The sequence below is a fragment of the Ambystoma mexicanum genome, chromosome 12 (assembly GCF_040938575.1).
Source record: "Ambystoma mexicanum isolate Mex_15411 chromosome 12, UKY_AmexF1_1, whole genome shotgun sequence".
NCBI classification, from domain to species: domain Eukaryota; kingdom Metazoa; phylum Chordata; class Amphibia; order Caudata; family Ambystomatidae; genus Ambystoma; species Ambystoma mexicanum.
In genome coordinates, this window is record NC_090936.1 from 746,665,746 (window position 1) to 746,677,776 (window position 12,031).

Consider the following 12,031-nt stretch of genomic DNA (forward strand, 5'->3'; position numbering starts at 1 on the left):
CTTGCCAAAATGTGTTAATCTATTACATATCTTCCACATTGAAGCACCCATCATGCTTACTAGCTTCTCACTTGGTCTCAGGAATCATCTTGACACCAATATATTCACTGTCTGGTCTCAGGCTGCCCTTTCGTGGTTCAGAATGTGACCGCAATACTCCTACCAGCAATTATTTCTTCTCCTTCCCCCCCCTTGCCTTATAGGACTACCATAACAGCAAGTTCACCCCACCCACCCCACATTTGGTTCCCACTGTATTACCTTCAGCTTACCTACATGTATATTTTCCCACTTGACAGGGGCGTCATCAGACCGTATTATTGTCATGCACTGGATCAGTGGCTCTTTCATCAGTTTGTTCTGTTCATCCCGGTTTCTGTCGCCTTCAAGGGTCTGAGATATAGCTGTTAGAAGGCTTGCAACACATTGGTCTCCCTTTTCTCTGGCTTCTGCAAGGGCCTGATATTCTACGGCCATTCTTTGCCGTAACTGGCATGGGGTCGACCACAGGGCAGTATTGACTGCCGAAAAGTGTAACTCTGCCCCCAAACTTGATTTTGCCTTCTCTCACACAAACTCTCCTCCAAGTGACAGATCTAGTTGCCCCCCTTGACTTTTTCACCTTTGGAAACGCCCCTCTGCACCATGATTCTCAGAAGAGCTGAAGACAGCCCTCCTAGAGCTAACGCAAGTGGAGCGGAAATGGCATAGGAACTATGTGCAGGAGAAGGCCTGCTTTCAGAAGTTGACCTATAACAATCATAGAGCGATTAAACTTGCCAAACAAACTTTTTTACGGGCTGAGTTCTAACGGCTTTTAATCAGTCCAAATAGCTATTTTCAGTTATTAAATCATTTACTTCAACTGCTATTACACCCAAGGTAGCTCCATCGCAGACATTGTGATTCCCTGGTGGAATTCTTTATCGCTAAGGTGACGGGCATCCGCAATTTAATCCAGAGAAACTGCTCTGGGAGGGCTTGTGCTGACATAAGCAAACCTAACACCAGGCTTTTGCACTCCTGGTCTGATTTTTCCGGAGTTTTCAACTGAGGACGTGCTCAATGTGATTGTCGAACTGAAGTCTGCAGCCCTGTCACACCCTATGCCGGTCGCTGTCCTGCAGGAAATCCTTCCTGAGGTAATTACCTACGTCACTACTACAATAAATTGCTCCTTTCGACAGGGTAGTTTTCCCTCAGAGCTGAAACAGGCCATCCATCTTCCACTGCTAAAAAAGCCTTCACTTTATCCTGCAGTGATGACCAATTATCGTCCTATTTCACTTCTCCCTTTTTTAATTCAAAAAGTCCTGGAGTCTTTGGTGTCCCCTCTTCTATCCTCTTTCCTTGAACACTCAGATAGTTTGGATCCGTTTCAGTCTGGTTTCTGACCGGGGCAGGGGAACCAAGCGTGTCCTGGTGTCGGCGATGGATGATCTCACCATGCTCTGTCAGCAGGTTTTGACGCTGTCGAACATTCCATCCTGCTAGCTAACCTGGCCACAGCAGGCCTCTCGGGAACCGTCATGGCGTGTTTCTTTTTCTTATTGGGTCGTGGTCCATCACTGTTCCTTCCTCCTCTTCTCTCGCGGTCTCACGCTTTATCTATTGGTGTCCCTCAAGGCACTGCCTTGTCCCCCATGTTATTTAATATCTACATTCACCCGCTAGTTGCTCTCATCCGCTCTCACAGCTTCAAATGCTATACCTGTGCTGACGACACCCAGATCTAGGTACGGCTAGGTCTTGACCAATCTGAGGTCTCGTCGAAAATGTGTGAGTGCCTGTTGGCCGTGAAGGGCTGAATGGACAGCAACTGGCTTAAACTTGACAAGACGGAGGCAATAGTGGTGGGCTCTCCTTCTAGGGCTGCTCTTTGGACTTCTTTGTTCTGGCTGTCAGCTCTGAGGGATCCCCCATTCCTGCAGCGTCAGTCAAGAACTTGGGTGTCTCACTGTCATCCACTCTATCGATGGCCAGGCAAGTGAGCCCCGTCTTTAAGATGGGCTCTTCTCGTTCAAGCTTCTTTGTAGGATTTTACCTTTCCTACTGGAGGCCCGACGCCCTCAGGGGGCTGCCTCCCTGATCACCAGTCACATTGACTATTGCAACGCCCTCTACCAGGCTCAACCTAAGGGCCTGATTCAGCAGCTCCAGCGCCTGCAGAATATGGCGGTAAGGGTGGCAACAGGATCGCTGTATTGTGCCCACATTAGACCGGCGATTTGTGCCCTCCACTGGTTCCCAGTGGCGGAGTGGATTAAGGTTAAGGCCCTGTGCTTCGTCCACTGTGCTCACTCTTGACTGGGCACAAAGTTTCTTCAGGACAAATTTAGACCTTACATCCCTGAGATTTCGGAGAGCTCGTTTAAGTGAAAGCTCCTTCTCAGTTGCAGCGGGCAAAATCTGGAATTAGTTGCCTGTAGCAATGCAGAATTTAAAGAATTTAAAGAATTGCCTTCAATTTCCATGTTCTTTTCAAACTCTCCTTTTAGCTAGGTTACTCTGGCTCTGCCGTTGGTGTCTTGGCCCCAAGGTACCCTTGTGGTGTATGTGTGCTCGATATATGTTTTTAACATAACATTCCTTGATCCTTGTTAGCTGGGTCATATATAGGTTTTGGGATTGGCACTGATCCACCTTTCCCTCTTCTCCTCTTAACAGGTGTTCTTACTCTTTTCACCTTTTTGCTTACTTGCATTGGTGGCCTCGTTTCCTTGCTGACCATGGACCTAGGGCTTAATATCCTACTCCTCTATCGTGATGTTGGGCAAAAGTCTGTTTGGAGTTGTGTGGCTATGCGCAGGGCAGCTAGAAAAGGCTGCTGTCTAATGTGGGATTGGTGATGGTGTGCATTGGACCAGGACCACCTGATATTGAGTCCTTGTGTAAGCGCTTCTCCCTTTCTGCAGCAGTGATCTTCTACTGGTCCTTCACGATCAGGATTAAACTCATCCACCCTATTGCTACCACCAGGAGCAGGCAAAGCACAGCCTCCCGATTGCCATACTGTGAGATTTTACTAGCTGTGCTGAGTATGTTCGAAGTAGGGGCACCTGAGTGAACTTGTCTTCTTTGATTTGCAAGAAAGAAGTTAATGCTAAAGGATTTGTCCTAGTTTTGTTTTCCTTAAATTCTAAAAGGCACAAGAGGTTGGAAAGCAGGCAGAGACTCTTCGGGATTCCCCAGTGCACCTCCTCAATCTAAACATCACATCGACCGTGGGCATGCCCATCCGAGTCTGCATTCTGCTTGCAGGTGTGTCTGCCAATGTGACTGTCACAGTACTCTTATCATTCTTACCTTTTTTATGAATGCTTTCATTTCCCAAGTGTCCACCATTTAGAACGTCTGGGGTACCAGTCTCCATGACTTTCCTTCTAGACTTGACTACTTGTGGAAGGTGCGTTTCTGTCATACCACATAAAACCCCATCTCAACACTAGTCTCCCTGAAACCACAGCCTTCCAACACAAAAAGTTCTCATCCACCTAGAGCCCAAAACATTATCACCGACAGAACACCCTAGGTGACCCTGTAAACGTGTATGAACTAAACGTTTTGAAGAAATGTAATGAAATGCTGCAATAATGGTGCATTTTCTGCTTGTATACAGAGCTGGTTGTTGCAAAATGGTGTATTCAATTCTGTCCTTTGGACACCAATTGTGTCCATTTGTCCAAGGACTTCCATTGCAATTATAGAGTATCCTACACCTCGATGCCTCCTCCGAGGTGATGACTTGCACGTTACAAATCTTCTACCATACCCATCCTTCAAAAAAAACTGTTCACTGAAGTCAACCAATGATTTTTGCACCAGGTTCAAAGTTGTCCAGGAGTAAAATACCTGTTTTATGGATTACCCATACAATCTGGATTCCACTGAACTTGATCTGGAAGGACGGGCTGTTGCTTCCATGTCAAAATGTTTATGTCCGTTACTGTTGTACTTTGTTACAGATGTCTCTAGAGAAGGGATTGTCAGAGTGGAGTTGCCTATTTTGGTTTATATGTGTAGCTTTTGTGAAGGGGGTAGAGGTGTCAGGAAGGTATTTCTGCATTAGGTAGAGGCTTTACTTTCTATTTTGTCTAGTCATTGTAATCTGACCAGTGCTTGTGTAACTGAATATTGGTTTTTAGGCAGTCTGATGAGAACAGCATTTTGGACTTGCTGCAGTCTGTGTTTGGTTTGTTAGTTGTTTGCAACTGGAAATTCCACCCTAATAATACTTTTGTGAATAGCATTTAAATTGGGTGCTCAGTTTGCTAGAATCTCCTCGTTGACAAGTACATGAGAAGTTAATTGTACAATGTTAATGTTTTTTCTAAGCTTTAAATCAGCTGTTGTAATAAGTTAACTGACTCAAAATAACTGTATGCTTATGTGGCCTTTTTTCTAGGGACCATTTTGTGCTAACCATCTTATTTCTTTCAGTGAAATCCGCCTTGTCGAGATTGTAGAAAATCTGTGTGACAGCAGTGACTTTGAATGTAACCACATGGTAGAAGAGCATGAGGAACACTTGGAAATATGGTGGTTTAAGATGTGAGTACCGGCTTCACATAATGTTTTACTGGAATCTTAAGTCGTACCATACAACAAGAACATTGCATATCTAGTATGTTTTCTTCTCTGACCATAGCCGATAATCCAGGACTCTTTTGTACATTTTATTAGTGTTATGACGCAGTCTGCTTTTTGTGAACCAAATAATTGCAAACCATCAAAATTAAGAAGACTTTTGTTTTTTTAAAGAAAAGGTTTTGAGCTATTGTAAGGGTGCATAAGGAAGACTCGGGGACAATGGTTGCATGGTTTTGAGAAAAATACTTTTATTAAATAAAAAATGATTGGAAAAAGGCCTCTGTATCCCTAAAGCTAAGAGGGGTGTCCCTACCCCAAAGGAAACTAGTGAAATTGCCAGGAAGTCTGAAACTAAAAAGTCTGTCACTGTTGTGTCCCAAAAACCTGCTTCTGTCCCTAACACTAATGATCTAGGATAACTGTGCCAGGATGATCTCTTCTCAAAGTAAATCGTGTTGTGGTGTTTTCAGTCAGCAGAAAAGTTCACATTTTTGCTGGAAATAATGTGATGCAAAATAATGTTCCAAAATACAAGATTTCAAAGCTAGGGTTGTGCTCCTTTCCCCTAAACCTTTCCCAAGTTGCTGGATAACTCACAAGGAACTTTTTCTTCGCTTTACAGTTCTTTTTCTTATTATTTTTCTTTTTTTATAACTCTTTGAGTTTAAACAATGCAACGAAAAAACAAACCTGATTCATAGGCATACAACAGATGAAGGCAACATGGCAGTATCAAAAGCAAGAGGGGCCCCGCAGGGCCAAATGCCGTAAGACAGTTGTGAGACAAGCCAGGTAAACAATATTAACAGTGGTACTGAGCTACTTCCACCAGTGGATTTCAGTGAGCATCAGGCCATTTGCCCCATATTTTTTCGAATTTGCGGGGGCAACCCTGTGCGTTATAGATCTGGCGTTCTTAAGCGGCACATCTGTCCAGCTCATTACTCCAGCGGTTCAGGCACAGTGGGTCAGCAGAGCCCCATTTAGCCGCAATGAGTCTTTTGCCTGCCCCCAGCGCAATCGCCAGAAACATTCTTTCGTATTTTGACAGGTCTACTTCTCCCCAGATGCCTAAGAGTACCATTTTGGGCTCTTTAGGAACTGGCGCCGCCAGGGCAGCAGAGATCGTGTTAATACATCTCTCCCAGAAGACCTGTAACACCTGGCAGTCCCATATCATATGGTGGAAGGTGGCAGGCTCAGTTTTGCATCTGATGCATATCCTGTCTTCTACTCCTCCCACCCTCCCTCCCAATTTGGTCATTGCAGTACGTGCGTGATATGAGCGGTGAAGGATTCTCAATTGTATTAGTCTGAGTTTAGATTCTATCCCAATTTCCCTGGGGGACATTAATGCATCAACCCAGTCTTCTGGTTCCCGTTGGCCTACGTCTCTTTCCCACTTCGCTTTGAGCCCATCCAGCTGTGTAGCCCCGAAAGAGTTGAGGGCCTGATAGAGAGTGGAGGTGACCTTAGAGAAGATGCGTTGCGGGAGGATATTGGTCTCGATTGGGAGAGCAGGGGGGGGTCTGTTTGTTGTGTCGGGGGAATTGGGTGCGGATGTCATGGGACAGCTGCGCATGTCGAAAATGGTCCATGGGTGCCAGGTGAAATTGCTCTTGCATGGTCTCGAAGTCCAGGAGGGAACCCCCTTGTATCACGTGCTAGCGTGTGTATCCCCTTTGCGCGCCAGTGACCAAAAGAGCCAATTTTTATTATTTCCGGGAGGAGTGCGTTGTGCCATATGGGTTGGGATAATGTTGGCTTTCCTTTCCAGCCGATTAGTTTGTGCACATCCCGGCAGGCACGACGGATATGGTGCGTCGTTTTTGGCAACGTCGGGAGCCGGTTGCGGGTGGCGTACAGGATCTGCAGCGGGGATGACTGGGCCATGGTCTCTAGTTCAATACGGATGTGTGGTAGTGTGGGGTCTGCGTGCATCCAGTCGTTTACTACCCCGATCTGTGCCGCAAGGTAATACGTGCGTATGGGGGGTAAACCGATGCCTCCCTCCCATACTGATCTCTGGCGCGTGTCAAGGGCGATTCTGGGTTGTTTCCCTCCCCATAACAGCGTGCAAAGGTTTCTGTCAATAAGTGCGAAGGTTTCTCGGGGATGATAAATGGGGCATTTTGGAGGACGTACAAGAGTCTGGGGAGGGTCATCATCTTGAATAGCGTGGCTCTACCCATTAGCGATGGGGGGAGTGATTGCCAGTGGGAGTTGTCTCTGTTAAACCACTCTATTACTGGCTGAAGGTTGAGTTGGAAGAACCCTTCCAGTGTCGGATTGAGCCGTATGCCCAGATATTTAAATTCCCTGATAGAGATATGGTATGGGCAGGTCTCAGGGATCGCGGACTCGCCACCTTGGATCGGGAAGTAGATGGTTTAGGCTTCATTCACCTTTAGGCCCGCAAAGTTCTGATACTCCCTAAGGATGAGGGAGACAGTCGGGCATGAAGTGCCCGGGTTACTAAGGTATATGAGGAGGTCATCCGCATATAGTGAGAGGCGATCCTCTTCCCCCCCCCCCCCCCCATCTCCCCCCGGCCAAACTAATCCGGTCCAGTTAGGGTTGGCACCCCTGCCTCGTACCTCGACCCAAGGGAAATGATTTAGAGGACCTGCCATTCACCCTTAGCGTGGCCTCCGGGGATACCTAGAGGAGTTTAACCCATGATATAAATGTTTGCCCCAGGTTCATCTGAGCCATGATTGCCCACAGAGCATCCCACCCCACAGAGTCGAATGCCTTTTCAAAGTCCATCGCCAGGAGGGCTAGTGGGGCAGGAATTTCTTTCGCTCTACTCAACGCCAGGTGGATTCTGCGGAGGTTCATGCGAGTGGATTTATTGGGCACAAATCCACATTGGTCTGGGTGGACGAGGGTCTCAATCACCTGCAGTATTCTGTTAGAAAGTGTTCTGGCGAGGACTTTGGCCTCGCCATTGGTCAGGGATATAGGACGGTAGGAGGCACATTCCTCTGGAGGCTTACCAGGTTTTATGTATTACTACTATGCATTTCTTCCTGAGGTCCGGGGGGAGTGACCCTAGCTCTTTGCTACGTAGTAACATACGGTGCAGGTGGGTGGATAGTGTACCACCGAGGCATTTCCATGTATCTGCAGGGAAACCGTAGGGACACAAAGTTTTCTCGGGTTGAAGCTCTGCAAGCGCCTTTTGCACCTCGGCTTCTGTGATATCAGTGTTCAGAAGATCTGATTTGGTGCTGTGAGTTTTGGGATCTCAATCCGGTCGAGGTAGCACGAGGGTTCAGATGGCGAGCTCCTGGTCGGTGGGGTATAAAGATTCTTTTAGTAGGTGGCAAATGCTTCAACAATGTCAGAGTCATCTGTCAGCAGTGTTCCATCCAGAGATTTAATGGCACGTACATGTCCCCTGCTTAGCTCTCGTCTCTCCAACCATGCCAGGGTCTTATTTGCTTTGTCGCCTCGTTTGTAAATTTGGCTCCGGACTAGCTGATGGGCTGTTCGTGCATTGTCTAGAGCCAGGTTGCTAAGGGTATCTTGTGCCGTGACCAGAGCCTCTTTTGCCTCTTGGTTGCTGTTTTCTAGGATTTGCCGTTCTCACTCCAAGACTCGTGCTTCTGCTTCTCTGATCATTTGGACTTTTTGGTGGGCGGAAATTTCCCCTCGGAGGACAGTCTTGTACGCCTCCCAGATCAAGATCGGGCAGTCCACTGAGCCTTCGTTGATTATCAAAATATTCTGTTGTCTTTTTTTCCAGTTCCTCCGCAATTTCTGGGAGTCGTAGGTGGTATGTATTGAAGCGCCAGTTACGATCCGGACATTGGCAGGAATTCTTCATAGTTAGGAGCGGGGAGTGGTCCGAAATTCCCCTTGCGAGGAATTCAGCATGTAGGAGTCTGTGATTCATGCTGCGGGGGATGAAGGCATAGTCAATCCTGGAGAGCGACTTGTGGACGCCGGAGAAAAAGAAAAAGCCAGCCTCGTCATTATGAAGTGAACGCCATGTGTCCATCAACCCCAGGGCTTCGGAGAACATGGTGAGTGATGTGGAAGCAGGACGGTTTCCAGATCTCCTATGAGATCTGTCGACTGCGGTGTCCATCACTTCGTTGAAGTCCCCACCTATCACCCATAAATCGGCCTCTTCTTCCAGGAGCAAGGTCTGTAGTTCGGAGAGCAGTTCTTTCGTAAGCGTGGTGAGGGGCATAGATTGCTGCGACGCCCCATTTCTCACCCCAGATGTCAGCGAGTATCATTACATAGCGGCCCCGGGGGCAGCTTTGACCTCCCTAACCTGTAGGGGGACTCGCTTGTGAACGAGTATCATCGTGCCCCTGGAGCCTTTGATGAAACCGGCATGGTAGGTATGCGAGTAGTTAGATCTTTTGAAAAAGTTGGTGTTCGTTCCAATCAAATGTTTCATTTAAGAGAGCTATGTCTGGCGAGTACCGGTTGAGGTACTGGAGCACCAATCTTTGCTTTATGCTGGAGCCGAGGCCGTTAACGTCGCAGGAGAGTAAGGATACCTTATTGGAGTTCATTCTATCTGCGTGGGTCTCTTGTCTGGGCATCTGGAAGGATCGGTGGCGGTTGCGTATCTGCTGGTGGTGTGTAGAGATGTTCCTTCGGGGGAGACATCGGGGGTCTCCCCGTAGTGGTGAGCCTAATGACTGGATGATTTTAGTGTCAACGGTCCTGTCCATAGCCAGTGCTTGAATTTCTTGCCAGTTTTTGTCGGTATCATGCCTTCTCATCCCGTGATTCTGTTTCTTTTGCCAGAGTTTGTCGGTGTCATGCCTTCTAGCCTGTTTCTTTACATCCTTAAAACTCCCGAGCCCTGTACTTCCTCCACCCCCCCCAACTGGGAGCACCTGTCGCCCAAACATTAAACTTATAACTTAATAAACTTCTTCGGGATGACCCAGACTGAGATAGTGCCCGCGCCGCATGGGGAGCGGCGGCCGCCAAGTGGGCGTTTCCCTGTTATTATTCTGCAGATTAACCCCCACATTTGCGTAGGCCTTATCTCTTTTCCATGGGACTCTCAGCCGGGTGCTGCGCCGTGCCACCATCCGTATTGGTCTGAGATCGAGGGGGCGAGGGCCGCCCGGACCAGGGCTTCTGCGTAGGCGGGCCCAGTGGTGCACGCCGCGCTCTGGAATACGTGAAGACTTGGGTTTCAAACCAGTCCCATGCCTCTTTGGGGTTGTAAAATAGGTGATTGGTGCCCTCATAGTGGACCTTGAGCAACGCCGGGAAGAACTCCAGCGCTGTTTTTAGTTCTGTCACCGCCAGTTCGAGCTTGGCCTTCAGATCGGCGATCGCCTCAAGGACCTACTGATTCGCACCCATGGTGGTACTGCTCCCAACTTGGGCTTTGTCTTTGTTCCTGGCTCCTTCCAGGCCGGGCGGAGTCTTAGTGTATTCCTCTAATGTGGGTTGCTTACTCTTCAATCTTGGGGGTTTATTAGACATAGCACTGTGTCTATGAGTCGTGGGTCAGCCCCTTCACCCGTGGTCTTCAGTCCCAGCAAGAGTGGGTTCTTGCTATCCTCAAAGGGCCGATGATATCTGCGGTTCCTTCGATCGTCCACGCTCCTCTCCGGGCACTCCACCAGCGTCTCACCCCTTGCTTTTCTTTCACTGCGGCCACCCGGACTGGGCAATGTGATGATTATTTTGTATCCCTAGCGATCTTCCTCTGCTGTTGTCGAACGGAGACAGCTCCTCCGTCTCGGGGGTGCGCCCCTCGGGATCTTTGTTCTCGTCCGCGGCCATTTTGATGTCCCTTCCGCGGCCAGCCTCTCAGTACAAAGTAACAATACAACCGTTCCCCCCCCCTGTAAATTTGCGGTCAGCCTGCTCATGCTCTGCTCTGTGCCTTCCCACGCCTGCACATACTCTTTGGGCCGCCGCTGATCAAAAAAATATGCGCTTCTTGGTCGGATCAAGTTGTCGGATCACGGAGCTCACAGGGTTTCCAGCCTATTCCATGGCTGCCAAGCCACGCCCCCCATCTGTCTTTCTACTTCTCTACACTTTAGGTGTTTGCCCTGAGACTTTGGCTACCTGACTCGCTAGGTAACTTCTAACTTTCCCTCTCCTGTCACTGGTTAGAACTCCGGGAATAGGGAATGGTGCCTTCCTTCGTCCAGCGTCAGTCACACCTTTTACCCTCTCTCGAACCTGACCCTTCTCTATACTCATCTCTTCCGCTGTTCTCCTCCTACTACGTTATTGTCCCTTCAATCTCCCACTCTGCCATTCCACCTCCACCCTTTGATCTTCCTTTCCCACTCCTATTCTTGCTACTGTTTTTATCTCCAACTATCCTCCTTCCTCCATCATTCCTTTCTCTCCTTCCTCTCACTCTCCCCACCTCTTACTGGCTCTCTAGTTATAATTTCTATCTCACTTAATGCCAATACCCACTCCTACGCTCCCACTCACTGTTGCTCTTCCCGCTCTGCTTCCGTTCCTATTCTGCTACTCTCACTACTTCTCTACTACCACTGTATTCCTCTCACTGGACCTCCAGGGATATCGTGCTCTGCTCATCTCTCACTAGCCCCTGGTCAGACCCCAGGGACACCCAAGGATATGGTGCTCTGCACACCCCTCTACTAGCCACTACCACCTATCTCCTTCACTCGCTACCCCACCCCCTACTTTACTTGCTTGCAGTTACTACCATCACTGCTACCACAACTACTCCAGTCTGTCACTACTCCTACTCTACCTCTCTCTCTCTCTCTCCATCAGACAGACAGACAGACAGACACACACACACACACACACAGACCCACTCCTTAACAATAGCTTCCGTTCTCCAATTGCTCTCACCTCTACTGGTCTCTGACATCCTCCACCACTTCCTGTCCTCACCCAACTAACCTACGCATACGCATGCACGTACACACGCACACCTCCTTAAATACTCCACCCTTCCCAGGATTGGCTACTTACCCTGTTCAATCACTTAGCTGCCTCCAAGGGGTGTGACAGGGGAAGGCCATGGGAGGGCTTTAAGGAGCTGGTAAGCCCCTTTCCCAACATGGACCCTGCGGGGGTGCTAGAACATTCAAGGCCTTTACTAATAATTATATCCCTATATCCCTGGTGGCATAGTGGTTCGGGGACTGACACTGTAGGCTGAGCTCCGATGTTGGGGATAGCGCGGTACCCCTTTAGTGCCGAACACCCCTTTTCATGGCCTCTGCCAGTGTTGCCACAGGGATTATGCTGCTGCCTCGCGGTTTCCCAGCGTCGTCCATGATGATGATGATGGCGGCGGCGCTTCGTCTGTGGCCTGGAGGCCGCCGTCAGTGCTGGTAAGGAGTGGTGGAGAAGGAGCCTGCCCACATCAAGGAACCCCAGGGAGGTCTGGGTGGGCTCCCACGCCCCTTTGAAAGGGCCACGCTGCTGGCACTGTCACAAGGGTTTGTGT

The 12,031-nt window shown here is 48.8% G+C and overlaps 1 protein-coding gene across 2 annotated transcripts in view; it reads left to right on the forward strand.

The window, feature by feature from the left end:
- The window catches only part of CRELD2 (cysteine rich with EGF like domains 2), a 272,969-nt gene that overhangs the window by 68,265 nt on the left and 192,673 nt on the right, over positions 1-12,031 (forward strand). For both annotated transcript variants that reach the window (XM_069629255.1, XM_069629256.1), the window contains exon 3: positions 4,441-4,551. In XM_069629255.1, the coding sequence (XP_069485356.1) occupies positions 4,441-4,551 (111 nt within the window). The remainder of the gene's footprint in view (positions 1-4,440; positions 4,552-12,031) is intronic.